General features: G+C 41.5%; 1 protein-coding gene across 1 annotated transcript in view; it reads right to left on the reverse strand.

Annotated features, from left to right (window-relative positions):
- The window catches only part of LOC120731280 (TSC22 domain family protein 1-like), a 39,288-nt gene extending 28,335 nt beyond the window's left edge, over positions 1-10,953 (reverse strand). The window contains exon 1 of the mRNA XM_040028244.1: positions 7,588-10,953. Coding sequence (XP_039884178.1) covers positions 7,588-10,205 — 2,618 coding nt within the window. The 5' untranslated portion in view covers positions 10,206-10,953. The remainder of the gene's footprint in view (positions 1-7,587) is intronic.
- Between the last annotated feature and the right edge of the window lie 4,770 nt (positions 10,954-15,723).

Here is a 15,723-nt window from a genome sequence, read left to right on the forward strand (position 1 = left end):
GCTTAAATAAAAACTTCATTACTAGTAGTAGCAATACAATGTGAAACCACCAGAACCTTCAAAAAAAGCAGACCATAATACAAACTTTTGATCACATGTTCCCACACTGCCATATTACATTAATTTCAGTCTAATCGTATTCAAGCTATAATCACTGTTGGTACCAAGTTTTTGTAATTATTATGAATTACACTCTATTACCCCACTATATCCTTGTTATTATCAGGCTGTAATACACAGTGAAAATATCACTCAAATCTGAAAAATCCACACAGGGGCCAAAACCTGGGCAGGTATCCCATTTTTTTGAGCAGTTAGAACAATCTCCATGACAAAGTGCCGTCACAACAAATGGCCCAAAACTGCTGTAACGTTCAGCCGTGCTCTCTTTATATAGCACTAAAGTGTTTCACTACAAGTAAACAGCAATTGTTGTGTGTTATGCTGCTGACACCTCCCTCAATCCTACCACACATACAGACCGAGCCAGAGAGCACCAGAAAACAACAGAGCAACAACATGCTGTGTATGAGCAACAGAGGCAGCGAGAGGGAGGTCTCGCTGAGTATTTACTATCACTTTTTAACCGGGAGGTGAAAGTATGAATGGCAGAAGGAAACTGAACACTAAGATTGTTCAGGGGGGACCAGAAGTTAGCAGAAACCTCTCAGCGCAGTTTACTGTCTTAGTCTTCTGCTTTGCTGGTGTTCTCTGCTCAGATGCGTCATTGATTTTGTTTGTGTCTGCCCCGTTCTTGCTGATGGTTTGTTTTTTCATCAATAAACAGGACTGTTTCACTTAAGAGTGTGGTGGGAAAACTAATGGCCTGTAATGGATGGTAATGGATTGTGTTTTTAGTGTGCCTTTCATCTGAGAAAACTGCCCTCCCAACCTGAACATGCTCACACAGGGACAATAGGCTAACCTTCATGACAAACAGCTAGTAAGTAAGTAAGTAAAATTTATTTATATAGCACATTTCACAGATAAAAATCGGCTCCATCTATTATTATTTTGTTTCCTCATTATAGAGAAAAAGGTTACACTGCTGCCTAATTCCACAGTGGGTGCATTATTATAGAGTGGACTGAGTTTGTTGGGCCATAATAAATTTAACAAAAACTAATTCTTGCTCGCTAAAGCTAGTTAAATATTAACTAGCTTTAGCTTATATATTTATAGAACATGCTGGATTCATAAGAGGTCTAATTTTTCCCCTCTTCAATCCAAAACTTTTCATACCTCTAGCAAATATCTTTTCATAGCCCAAATATCACAAGTGTTGATATCAACCTAAAAATAAATAAATAAAATAATCCCTACTACTCCATTTAAATAAATAAACCAAGCATCTGGAATAACATCAGAATTTGCAGAATCTCCAAAGATGTCACCACAAAATTAAGGATGCACTGACAGTGAAATTCAGTGAACATACTGAAGCTAACTGCCAACACAAAGAAAAATCTTTAAAGAGAAAGAAATGCTTTCTCTATGCTTTGCATTATCTGAACACGTAGGTAGAAAAATAATGTTGCAGATAAACATCAATCATTGGCACTGGTTAATGTCTCATTATTTATTAACATGCTGATATGAATATCCAACGCGGATCCTTCCCTACTTAAAACTGTAGGTTAAAGTTTAGCTGTCTTTCAATGACAATCTGCATTTACCTTAGGTCACAAACTGAACCAACTATTGCATTCTTGTAATTTTGGGAAAGTTTTAAGATTTCAAAATAGGACTTAAGAAAATAACAGGTGGCATCGCAGCAGCTATGTTCATCTCTAAACACTGCAAGGATCTAGTGAATAGATAGACATGAACGTTAAGTCCCAACCCTAATGCCGTCACTCTTCTTACATTTGATTTGCTGGGAAACTTGTTGCGACATTACTATAATATGTGATGATTATCATCATCATCATCATCATCTGCCCGTTCACAGCTAGACGCAACATGTATTAGTGTGTTTATATATTAAAAAAAACAAACCAAAAAAAAAACCAAAACCCTGCATTCTCAATGAGAAAGTAGAAATATATAAAAAAAAAAAAAAAAAAACTAGCACTAGTGTGTGTGTGTGTCTTTTTTTGTGCTTCTCCTGTGTTATAGTGTCACACTAATTTGTCTCCTCTGCTTTGCTCACCGTTAGCATAATAGAGAAGCAGACAGGTTAAGTGAAGATTAACACTACTCCACTTGACATACACTTGTGTACATCATTACCGTAAGTGCAATGAGAGCTTCCCCACAGATGTTAATCATTCTAAAACCAAAAGAGACATTGACCTTAACGTTGGACATTATAACAATCCTTAAAGCTTTGCAGCCTTGGCAGGGAACCTAGTACAGACCCAAGTATTAGTCCCCCACCAACTTTATATTACAGGACAAAATTTCACTCATATTCACTGCCTGAGAGAAAAAGCACCTTTCTAGACAATGAGGGCCAAACTTGGCACTTCTAGATTCTCAAAACATTCTGGCCTGGTTGGTAGAATATGTAGGTTGCATATGCCAAACTACACAGACAGGGGTACCTCTATCAAAAATTCTAGCTAACAGAGACTGGTACAATTGACCATAAAATAATCTCTGTCTTCAAGAAATATAACTTGCCTTTTCATTTTGATGGTTGCATCCACAGACGCGCAGAGATATGGGGCAATTGAGAAGGAAAAAGAGGCAGACATGTCGAGAGCAAGTCGATCAAAGCAAGTCTATAAACTGTATATCAAGACATTGATGGGATTCTCATTTCCCAGTGGGTCCTTTAGTGAAATTACAAGCAATACTGCTGAGGTGAGACAAAGGCACAAGAGGAATGCCAATAATAGTTAATAAACTGACCATTTTAATCTCAAAAAAGCAATAAAATAAAACAAATAAATAAAAAGGAGGCTAAAATAGAGCAAAGTGTAACTGATGAATTGCCTCATTAAAGCTAAAAAAAAAAAAAATTAAAAAAAAAAAAAAAATTGTGTTACAGTGGTGTGAAAAAGTGATTGCCTGCCAGAAAACATCTTGATTATCACCAAGACTTGGGAAAATAACTCTGGACGGACAAGACAAAAGTTGAACTTTTTGGAAGGTGTGTGTACCATTATATCTGGCATAAAAGTAAGAGCATTTCAGAAAAGGAACATCATATCAACAGTAAAATATGGTGGTGGTGGTGTGATGGTCTGGGGCTGTTTTGCCACCTCAGGACCTGTAAGACTTGCTGTAGTCTGCTGTCTACAAAAACATCCCAAAGGACAATGTCTGGCCATGTGTTCGTGACCTCAAGCTGAAGCGCACTTGTTTTCTGCAGCAGGACAATGATCCAAAACAAACCAAGTCCAACTCTGAATGGTTTAAAAAGTAAAATAAAGACTTTGGAAAATCTTGAGATGCTGTGGCATGACCTTAAAGAGGCATTTCATGCTCAAAAACTCTCCAATGTGGCTGAATTACAACAATTCTGCAAAAATTCTCTACAGCACTGTAAAAAACTCATTGACACTTATCACAAACACCTAATTGCAGTTGTTGCTGCCTAGGGTGGCCCAAACAATTATTTTTCCACATGTAGGATTGGATTTTTGTTTTCCCCTTAATAATAAATACCTTCATTTAAAAAACTGCATTTATACTTGTGCTATCTTTGTCTAATATTTCAAACTGTTTGAGGATCTGAAATATTCAAGTATGATAAACACCCCCCCTCAAAAAATTATTATTATTATTATTATTATTATTATTATAATAATCAGGAAGGGGCTAACACTTTTTCCACATCACTGTATATTCATTTCTGACCAAACTTTTACAGCTTGCCAATCTACAAAACCTCTGGTCACAAGACTCAAATACACACAAATGTGAAGTCTCACTTCACGAAACCACTTCCTCACATACAGGACGAGCCATGAGCGTGGGAGCATGCCAGGTTTTACTTAAAATTCTGCACACAGGAACATTTGACATTCTGTTTTTAATCACTATTAGCTGCCAGTAAACCCCAGCAGTGGCATCCTCACACTCACTCACACACCTCATTAATAACTCGCAGGACAGACCCAGGATATGTACAACAGACAAGCTCTCTCATTCAAAGAGACACATGCAGACAGATGAACTGGCACTCTGAGGACACCTAACTGTTAGCTTTGGCTCCGGAGGGGTTTGTGAGGACAGGGTCATCCCACATAACAAAAACTGCAAATATGGTCATCGACAGTCACAGAGAAGACCACAGGAACTGTACAACCCCAAATACAGCTCACAGATTCCCTGTTCACAACATACTTGTACACATATTTCTACCAGACAGAGAAAGCTAAGAAAAAACATCTCAGTGACAGCCTCGGCACAAAATTACCATAATGTTTCAGCAGAAATTTAAAGTTAGAACAGTCATTCCTCTGTTACTGCAACTAACATTAGGGCAACAATTCAATAACAGTGGGCAGGAACTGTTAGTGACTGTTAAAAACATAAGTGTTTCAAAACTGTGTGTCCAAAACACACAAAAGGGCACGATGCCACAATGTTAAGCCAGACCAATGAGCAAAGCAGTTCCTATGTTATCTGACATGTGGTCAGTTCCTCTTTTGATTGCAGTTTAACAAAGGGCACTTCTGACAGCCCATTTTCCCCCAAATGACCACTGAGACCACATCAAGTGTTTCTTTGTTGTTTAAAACTCAGCATAAATTTGAAATTCTATTTTGAGAATGAAGTTGAAATGCTAAAAATAAGGTCAGCTTCCACAGTGCTTACCCTTGTTACCACTCTATTTATGTTCCAAAGCAGAACTGAATTTCTTGTTGCCAAAAGACATTTTCAAGTATCATGTCACTAATTCATCTGCATAAGGCCTTTTGTAGAGGCTCTATATCTTGGGGCAACCTTTCTCAAAAGTCCAGCTAAGATATTTAGCTCCTGTAATACTGACCATGCAACCATTTTTCTTTAGGTGGAGAGCCGTGTTGCACTGGTGGCAAGGCTGCTCAATCATTGTGGTCATTATTGTAATCTTGATTATTCAATAATTTAAAAACCATGCAGTTGATCACAACTGCTGTTCATTTTTTGTCCTGGTAATAAGTGATGCTTTTAAATTAAGTTTTATTTTAACCCAAGAGGGTTGTCATTTAACATAACTTTATATAGCAGTTTTGTGATTAATAGATTAATTTACTGTGTTTTGTCTGCACAAGTCCAAATATAGAATCACAAGGGAAATACCTTTCTTGAAGTATGCCTGTTATGCAGTCACGGAAGTGCATTACTTTTGTCAGTGAACATCAAAGAGAGGCAGAGATATCAGTAATACAAAAAATAAAATAAAATCTCAAGTTCACAATTATTTGTGAACAAATAATTGCTTAGATGATTAAAAGCTGCTGCCTTCAGTAATTTGCAGCAGAAATACTATAAATTAAAAACAATAATCATTGGATTTCGAAATTACTTTTGCATTCATTTTCACACCACCACTTTTGAGCTTTTAGGGAGGAGCCATGAAAACGAAACTATGTGGGGGGAAAGAAATACTGCAACGTTTTCATTGGTGTACAAGTGAAAAGATTATCATCAGTTGCCTGTAACTGCCTCAGTCACCAGGTCTCACCTTGTAGCTACCATGAAGGCCTCTTGAGCTGTGCGAGGTAGCTAAGCTGATGCATGGGCTTCTTTGTGGCAGCTACCCTTGTTACACAGGCTTTAAAGTCAAAAATACCTGTTAGCCCAGGTCTGAAACTCTCTCAGACCTCATGTCTCCTACCAAGCTCATATCTTTTATTCTTTTTTTCCCCCTATCAATTTTTTTCCCCCTATCTTCAAGGAAACTTGCTGTAAAAAGTCTGTTTTCTGTAACTGTACAGTGTTGAAATTACTGACAATAACAAGCAGCATGTTAAATAACTGAGCTTAACCAACAATTCGGATTATTATTATTTTGCCATAATCATTATTTTGCCATAATCAAACAGCCTTAAGTTAAACGAATTTCTCATGTTGCATTAATGTACAGTGCCGGTTATCTGTTGGGTTAAAGTTATTGCCAAGTTACCTGTCGATTGCCGGGCCCAGCGTCCTGGACCCACTCTTTGTCTCACTTTAGTTGTAAAGAAGCACAATGTTAGACAGGGCAGGTAACAGCCCTGCAAACCAGCACAGTTCTGTTTTATTTTCATCTGCAAAATGTAGGCCGCATCAAAGTAAACTCTCTTAAAACCACCTGACCGGAGACATGTTTATTTACACTATGCACAGGTGTTTGCGAGCACAGAAGGTAGCTCGTCCTAGCACTGTTAATGTTAGCCACACAAGCCACTGTATGGTGCAGACTGACTAGTCTAAAAGTAAGAAAACAGAGTCAAAATATTACCACTACCACTGATAGCAGGTAAACTAGACAGAATGAGTATAATTCACAGAGATAATCTGTAAGCAGGGCTTTGGTTTGAGTGCTGATCAAAGACAATAATCCACCTGATCCCACATAGATTTCAAATTCCTCAGAGTTAAACATCATGTGATAAAAACAGTCACCCTTTAGTATCTACCCAGCTGACCCATAAAGGCACCCCCCCCCCAAAAAAAACCAAAAAAAACAAACTAAAATAACTTCCATGTTACCCTCCACATTCCCAGCTGTACTTGGCATCACTTCGCTAAGCGCTGACTGAGACTCAGGTATGCTAAACATCCCTAAAGCTATGAGGGCAAAGGTGACAGTAACACCAACATATTCGTAAGACTTCAGATTGTTAGGGGTGACGGAAATGAAAGCAAGTCCCTCGTGCTGCACAGTGATTAAAATTCCTGTCTAACCTCAAAATATGTTCTTAAAACTTCTTGTGAGGAATTTCCAAAGGATTTCAAGTTTGCCAGTAGCAGAGAGAGAGAGGGAAAAGGCTCTTAATGAAATCAATAAGCTTTCACTGAGGAAAAAAAGGAGCCATGTGCCTTCATTTTCATGTGAATAAGCAACCTGGCAACTCTTGTTTCTTTCCTAAAGACGAAAGGGCATTCCAAGACTTGCTTTGACTACAACACAAAATTGACAATGGCTGTCAGTTTATTTCATACCTGTCTTATTCTATTGCTCATTAAGTCATCGACAACTGCTACTGCAATTTCTGCTTTTCAACAACAAAATGTGCTGAGAGTCTCTACAGGGAACTGTGCGCCCAGCAGAAAATGTGCCCTGTAAGGCAGACAGCCGGGATTTCAAGCAGGCGGGCGGGTGAGGTAAAATGTTGAATCACTGCAGCCACTTGATAAAGACAAGAAACGTCACATCCAGCTGAGCCCTGCGTTGTATCCCACTGACAGAGGACAGAGAGAGTGCAGCAGCTTGGCCTCTGTCGGCTGGTGATCTAGGATAACAACAACACTTTTCTTCCCTCACAGCTGCAACATTAAACAGTGAACTCATTCAGCTTCAAACAGACTTAAAATGCTGAGTACCATCACACAAAACTCTTTTTTAATACAAAAAAAAAAAAAAAGAAAGAAAGAAAGCCATAAACCATTTGCAGATAATCAAACAAATATAAGTGAGAAAAGTATAAAAATGAAGTCTCTTACCCATCCTCTTCTCCATCTACAGTCTTGAGACCAGCTGGTGCTGTTAAGGCACTGGCGGTGGCAGCGTTGCCCTCAGTTTCCTGACCATGGCCAGTGTTGGATCCAGTCTCTCCTCCAGACAGCTTGGGCAACCCCAACAAACCCGACTGATGCTGGAGGAGCAGCCGCTGGGCATCTTGCAGCTGAGTGGTGGTGAAGCTCGGCAGACTGGCATACAGGGCGCTGGCCTGTGCAGCGTGAGCCAGGGCCTGGGCACTGCTGTGGTCATGGGTCAAGCTCACAGAAGACGGCTGGCTATGGGGAACTCCCTGCGGGGGCATCCGAGCAGTATTCCCAGTGTTGTGAGATTGGGGTTGGGCCTGGGCCTGGTGATCGCTCTGAGGGTTGGGGGGAGGCACACTTGGTGCAGATGCCTGGCTCTGATGGGCCGCTGTTGGCAGCTGGGTGCTCAGCCCTTGGTTTTGGATTTGTGTTGGGAGTGACTGCGGCTTTTGCTGCTGGCAATCCAAATGGCCTGGATGGCTCTGAGGCTGCTGGCCAACACCAGCTACCCCGACATGAGAGGACATACTAGAGGTGGTAGACTGAAGAGAGTGGGACTGCTGAGGACCTCCCATCATATGGCAGGCTCCGTTAGCCATCCCAGCAGATGTGGCTCCAGCTTGGTTGGACAAAGGCTGGGAAGCAGCAGCAGAATGAGGGATGCTTTGCTGCGGCTGTGTGTACTCAGGTGGCCTCATCGACATCGTGTGTGCTTGGGGGGCAGCAGCTGGCTGTTGTGGTAGGGTGGCATAACCCATCTTCTGCTGCTGAACACCTACTGGGGGTTGATTAGCAACTGCCTGGGCATAAGTGAGCTGCTGCTGGGACACAGCAGTGAGTCCCATGGTGGTCTGGTGGCTCGGCATGGATGGAGGCTGATGAACGTTTGTAGGTGCCGAGGGGGCCGCAATAGTTTTATCATGCTGTTGGGGTTGGGTGTGAGATACCCCCATGCTTAAACCGCTGGGGAGGATTCCTTGAAAGCCCTGAGGAGGGGAGTTGTAATCCTGTGCATGCTGTGGTCCACCAACATCTCCACTGCACACATTCTCGACATAATGGCTCAATGTACTCATAGTACTACTCACAGAACTCCCACTTGTGCTTTCTCTCTCCGACCCCCCAGCAAAGCTCTCAGAGACAAACTGTCGTATGCTGTGGGACCCAGGATCAGAAGAAGAAGTGGGGGCAGGAGCTGGGGTCTCCTTATCATAGAAATCAGTGCAAGTCCATCTGCCCTTTTTGAAGGGCTCAGAGTTAGAGTCCAGCTTCACCACTCTAAAGCGAGAGCTTGTGGTGGTGGCCACCACAGGGGCCGCAGGAGCAGTTGATACAGGAGCTGTGGTCGCAGCTGTAGCAGTTGCACTCACAGGCTGCTGCACAGCTGATCCAACTCTTCCATGGAGCCCGCTGGGGAGCCCTACGCCTCCAGAGACACTCACAGCAACAGTAGTTGTAGCAGTCATAGCAATGTTGGAGTTTAAGTTTTGGTGTTGCTGGATCATGCTAGTGGGGGCCATAAGGTTGCTCCCCGCTGGAGCAGCAGCACTTTCTCCTCCTCCACTCCCTCCACTGCTGCTCATCACATTGAGAGGATAGCCGCCACTGCTAGTGCTAGCACTCGTGCTGATCCCCCCTCTCACAGGCACGTTGGCAGAGCTCAACATATTCACATTACTAACACTGCTGGTCTGGGGATTAACTATGCTAACTGTATTGCCAGCAGCAGAGCTGTGCATTCCAGGGATAGATCCCGGGACTGCAGTCCCCGTAGGCTGAGTGGGGATACTTGAAGGAGCAGCCTGGGAAACTCTCTCTTGAGGGCCGCCCATATTAGAAGGCATTTTCTGGGTGACAAAAGGTAAAGCTCCAGAGGTGAGACCGGACGCGGTGATCCCAGAGCCAGAGGACAGAGGGTAGACCTGGGCATGGTTAGGATGTGGAGGATGTTGATGGTGTACAGTCCCATTCACCATGGCTCCACCTTGTTGCTTCTGTGCCTGGTTCAAGGTGTGGGGGTGTGAAGGCTGATTTGGAGAGACCGCTCCAGGGGTCTCCGCCTCATGGAAATTATTCAACGTCTCCTCTGAGGAGCTTCTCTCTGCTCCAACTACATCATTAGCTCGGGAGAGGGACACATCCAGAATCTCAGAAGACGACAGATCCTCAGTGTGGGACTCATCCAGGTCGTCGTAGCTCTCAGTATCCTCTGCAATGCTGTTATTGGTACTAACAGATACCTGTGCTGGAGTCACACTTGTGATCTGGAAACCACTCTTCTTTTTTATCTGAGCTCCAGTGGACTGTGTGGGCTGGGGCTGGGAGAGCAGATTTAGGCTGTGGGGGGGAGGAGGATGATGGGGACCCGGGGAGGATGAGCCAGCAGGAGGTTGAATCAACAGGGAGGGCGGGTAGTCATCGCCTGGTACGTGGCTGTTATTAACCACCGGGTTAGCTGATGTTGACAGCCCGGGGCCGCTCCCGCTACCAGTGTTGCTCCCCCTTCTGTGAAAGACAGCCTGGTGCGCCATCTTTCTAACACTGCCAGAGTCTCCTGCAGGGTCCGGATGATGCATTTCGAGAAGATCCGGGCGGTAGTTGGTCTCTGACAGTATGCAATAAGGCTGCAGCTCGTTAAAGGCGCCGTTTTGACAAAACTACGCTCAACAGACAAACGACCAAAAAAATTATCTAGAAAAAAAACAATAGATATTTCAACGAAGTGCGCAGATATGAGGCAAAAGTTGTGCCGATATTTACACCCTTGTCTTCTTTCACTCGCTTCGGCGTTATCCTAGCGAGGCAAAAGAAGCTAGTGGCCGCTAGCGTCAGCTGATGCCAGTTCGCCGGTTAACTACCAGAGCTGTCCGTCTGCGCCTTTATTAAACACAAGCTAACATTTCTGTATGTTTTGTTGAAGAGAAAAAGACGCCACGCTGCAATGAACACAAAAAGCGGGCAAAAAAAGCTGCTGAGTAAGTTAGCGTTATATTAAAAGCTAGCTAGCTGCCACTCTCCATCACCGGCTAGCTAAACACAAACTCGGCTGTTTAAACTGCTGGGTTTTTGTATTCTTATTCTTTTAACAAGAGGAAACGAAGTGAAAGCGAGCCACCTTTAATCCGCAGTTAGAAGCTTTAAAAGGCGAAACACTTCTAATAAAAGCGCCGTACACGGGTTAAATCCATTCCTCTGGGTCCTCGTTTGGGTTTTGCTGTATCACTGGTCCGCCCCGGCGGTAGTGTCGTTCAGTATGGAGCCTCCCGCACCGCTGCCGTGGTCTGCGCTGTCTGTGACGGGGCCGGAGGGGAGGGGTGCGCAGTAATATGGCGACCGCGCATGGCCGCTGCTGCCAGACATAAAGCAGTCTGGGAGAGGCGGCCACGAGCTCACGTCAATATCCACGAAGCGTGCCGGAAAGTGCCGAGCCCAGCCGCTCCCTCCGAAAACCAGTTTAGGGCCATCACAATAGATTTTGTTGGTCTTTTTGAACCAGAGGAAATCAGTATGGAGTCATTATAGTTTTGTAGTTTCTCATTACTTTAAAAGTTTATTTAATTTTGAGTTTTTTATTTTTCATTCAGTTTAGTTTCAGTTAGTTTTCAGATCGGATTTTCTTTTTTTCTTTTTTTTTTAATTCTCTGGAGAGTACAGAGAGTACACGTTTTTACAATAAAAATAACTTTTACAAAGTCTTATAGACATCCAAAGTCTCAATTATAACATAATAACATTTTATACCAAACTAACATATTAAACTAAGGTAATTTCATTTTTGTTTGTATAGTTTTCCAAGTTCACAAAATTGCTTCAGTTAGGTTTTATTTTGTTTTAGAATCAGAATCAGAGAAACTTTATTAAGCCCAGAAGGAAACTGAGTTGTTGTAGCAGCATTCATAAAACAGACGATAAACCATTCTTATAAAAAGTAGAAGTAGCATTACACCAGTGGTACACTGTAATAACCTTAGTCAAAAGATCCAGTATGGCTCACTCTAATATTCTTTGGAGAGTGGAAAAACCTGCAGGAAATACTCCAGTTTTATAAATAAAATGCATTACTGTTTCTGACACAGGGGATGCCAACATAACACAGGAGTGAAAATGGAAGTAAATTTAAACATATTTCTAAATCAAGGGAAGTTTTTTGAATTACAAAAACACAAAATACTCTTGTTTAGTTGAAAAAAAGTATTTAGACCCTTAACTGAAAATCAACATCCACCTTAAGTGATGGATTACATACATGTGGAGGTATAGAGATGTCTAGGAGAGAGGGCAAGGGGCTTTTTCACCAAACTAAATCCTAGAGAGAGAGTGTTTGTGAAGAACGGAGCAGAAGTGTGCTGGTACTAGTTTTCAAGAGCAAGAGTGATGTGAAGAGCTGCTGAGCCATACAATAAAGCTATGGAAAAGAGATCAGGAAGGAGTCTTTGTGGACTATAATATTTGCAGATGATGTTGTGGTCTTAGTGTGAGCAGGGAGCAGGTGGGAGAGAGTCCAGAGAGGTGGAGGTATGCTCTGGAGAGAAGAGGAACGAAAGTGAGAAAAAGCAAGACAGTATGTGAGTGAGTATTAGTAAGACCTGCTATGATGTATCTCTTGGAGATGGTGGAATTAACAAAAAGACTTTTGGGGGAGTATAATAACTCAGTTACCTACATTAATACTAGTTTAAAGAGAGACCATTGTTAAAAACAAAGGCTTGCCGTTTCAGGCACTAACTTCTAAACAATACAATAATAAACTAAATAATATAAACCTGAATTCTGTGTAATGATTAATTTTATGTCTATGTTAGCGTACATGGGAAAATAATAAGTAATTCCATTGTTAGGTTATCGTGTTCCCCTTTTATTGTACTCATTTAAAGAAAAATGTGATTTATTTTGACAGGGAAAAATACTGAAAAGAAGAGGAAAAATGATGGAGGGTGTAAACATTTGTTGTGGTATGAGCAAAACATCCCACAGCAGTGTTTGTGAAACAAAGGTGGACAGAGAGCTGCTAGATCCCTCTGCAGACACAGGTGTCAACTACACTGAAGGATTATTCTACATGCAGGTGCTGTTTGGGGCCTCTCTCGCCCTCACTCTCTCCCTTTTAAACACAGGAGAGAGAGAGAAATGTACACATTTGTTGGTTGGTAATGTTGCCACAGCAGGTCAACGAACTCTGATCTCAAACTCGAGCTTCTCCATTTTCTGTGTTCCGGTGTTTTCTGTTCATCACTGGATATACAGAACCAGTTCTAGCTCTTCTCAATCAGTCTCTTCTTTTCTCTTCTCTTTGCGCTGAAATTTTTAAATAATATGTTAAATTCAATTAATAAAGGCATAGAATTACAGTGCATATGTGTCTTTTGCATGTATTTTGGTTATCAGAAGCATGCTTTAAGGGAAATTGCATTTCTTTCACATCTAACCAGAGGTCAGAGTTCATGATCCAAATGCTCTAAACATGACGCAGGTTTCAAATAATGAGGTCAGCATATTTGCAAGGAATCCCTGACTGCTCCAAACTTTCAGGTTCAGAGATTTGTTTTTTTTTTCCCCCCAATATTTTTCTATTGGATCAGTATGATGTCAAACAGAGTAGATATACCTAATATGGTCATCTCAGGTACACAGCAATAAGCACAGAAGTCAAACCAACCTGCTGTTCAAACCTTCTGTTTGTGTTGAGCAGCCAGTCACAAGGAAGTTGGGTTAAAGCAGCAGTGGCTTTCAGAGCCAAGTCGAATGATGTTGATGCTGAAATGTGGGTTATTTCTTTTTAAAAAAGGGTCATGATTGGGGGAAACAATAGTGTTAAAATTAATGCTGGTGGTTTGAGAACCACTAGATTAACTCAGAATGCAGAAGATAAATTGACTGGCTGCACCAATATGCAGTGCAAGATAATTGACTGTGAATCATATAAGAGAAAAAATACTGGAAAAAAACCACAATAGGTCCCCATGTAAGAAAAAATAGATGTCTTGTAGAGTTTAAGCAACACTGGCTGTCTAAACTACGCTGAAATCATACATCATGACGACATCTGTGAAAAACAAAACAAAACAGGGGAGGTAATGCAAGAAATAGAAAGAGGAGGAGTTGTGGTGGCTCACAGAGAGAAAGGAGAGAGTAATAGTTAGTGAAGGAGGAGGAGGAGGGAAGAGAAGAAGAGATTAACTGTCAGGCAAGCAGACAGGCTATACCCATCGATACAAATGATAGAGGACAAGAGGGACAGCAGGAGCCTATTGCAGTGTAAGCGTCTGGTGCTGTCAGCAGCTTTAAATCACCCTGGCACTCCACAAAAAAAAAACAAAAAAAAACACAGCACTATTGTGCTGTGGCTCTAGCACTAATGAGTAATTTATACTCTGAACTCTGCATTGATTTTCTTTGCCCTGCTATGAAGAAAAGTAATTACTCAAAGGGTTTTCAGAGAAAAAGGAGAAACATGTTTTGTTCTTTATATCCGACTGAAAGACATCCAACTGTTGGATGTGCCCTAAAGCGATTCTTCCTAATTTAATTCAAGAACACCCGGGCAGTTAGGGAAGACGTATCTCGGGCAGAAGGTGAGTTCGCTTATTAAGTTTGAGCAGGCAGTTTGATTCCTCCCCCCTCTCTCTAAGCTGTAATGTAAATGGGGTTAACAAGAAAATGTTATTTTCCAAAGAACAGGTGCTCATAAGAAGTGCAGACAGAACAAAAAAAAGTCCAGGAAGTGGAGCAAGAACACTGCTGGGGATAGAACAAGACTCTCCAACCCTGATAAAAGTTTAGTGTTACGCTGCCTCTATGGTTAAAGAATAAATGAATGTGATTTCACTTGAAGATATATTGCCCTGTTATCCCTGCACCAATCAACAGGACTTCCTGGACTTTGTTATTTAATAGAAACTTCATCATTTCTGTCCAATGTGGTTGTTGTTACAATGACAAATTATAAATGAAAGAGGAATAAAAGGTCCAAAAATAACAACGGTAATTCAGCGTTTCTTGATTATGCGCTGCACAGTCAGAGGAACATTAGTGTGATAATGTGTGGACCGCAAAAGCTTTAAAACACTGCATGTTTTCTTTTGGAATGGGGCCATTTAAGTTTATTATGTGATTGTGTTTTCATCAAATCAGAACTGCGTCCACAAAAGCTAGGAAATACTTTCAGTGTGCTTGCACACAGCCCAGACCAAACACAGACGTGACTATTACGCGAAAATTAAATTACCGGTAATTGAGGGATGAAAGGCTCTACATAAACAAAAAGAGCCTTTTGATTAACAAGAGATTTCTGAAAAGTGCACTTCAAAGCACTGAAGGTCTGTGGTGCATTGCACAGTTTTGAGATGATTAAACCCCAAATATTTCCATCTTCTGATCATTACAATCTTTCAGAACTGGGAAATATTTTGCTTTGTCCTTGTAACTTTGCAAAATACAAACAAACCTTTTAAAAAATGCTTATTCTTTTACAAATAAAGTTTTGATAACCTAATTTATTTGTGAGTACATCTGCATTCTGCTGCACGTTTCCAAAATGTGCGATGCTAGATAGTAGTTACCTACGTTATCTTGTTTAACCAACTGTAGCAGCAGGTAATGATTATTCTGCTCTGAATCTAGTCTTTGTTGCTTGTCGAAGTATCCTGGTGGAGCTTTAATGATAAGGTAGCAGATCTTTCAGACACGAGTGGCACTGATGGTGGAATAACTGAGCTAAAATGCTTGAATGCCCGGTGATGAGAACCAGGGTAGCTGAGTCTGTCTGAGGCTTGTGTCCACTGATGTGAATGGAGGCCAGAATAGATGCCAGCTTTATTTCAACCAGAAGAGCCACAACATTCATTCATGAGCCTGTTTTCCCACATTGCTGAGCTTGACTAAAGAAAGATTAGACTCCGAATCCCTTGCAGCAGGGTTGTATTGACACATTACCCCCCAAACTGAATTAACATATATACCTTCCGCTGATTTAGACATTTTACCTGTGATCTATTTCCCTATTCTCTCTTGCACATGAAGAGATGCATTGTTTCTTTGTTACTAATAATAAAATCAAAAGTCTAGTTAATATGCTATAGATTGTGATGAGTAAAG

The sequence above is a fragment of the Simochromis diagramma genome, unplaced genomic scaffold (genome assembly GCF_900408965.1).
Source record: "Simochromis diagramma unplaced genomic scaffold, fSimDia1.1 OVJJ01000343.1, whole genome shotgun sequence".
Lineage (NCBI taxonomy): Eukaryota > Metazoa > Chordata > Actinopteri > Cichliformes > Cichlidae > Simochromis > Simochromis diagramma.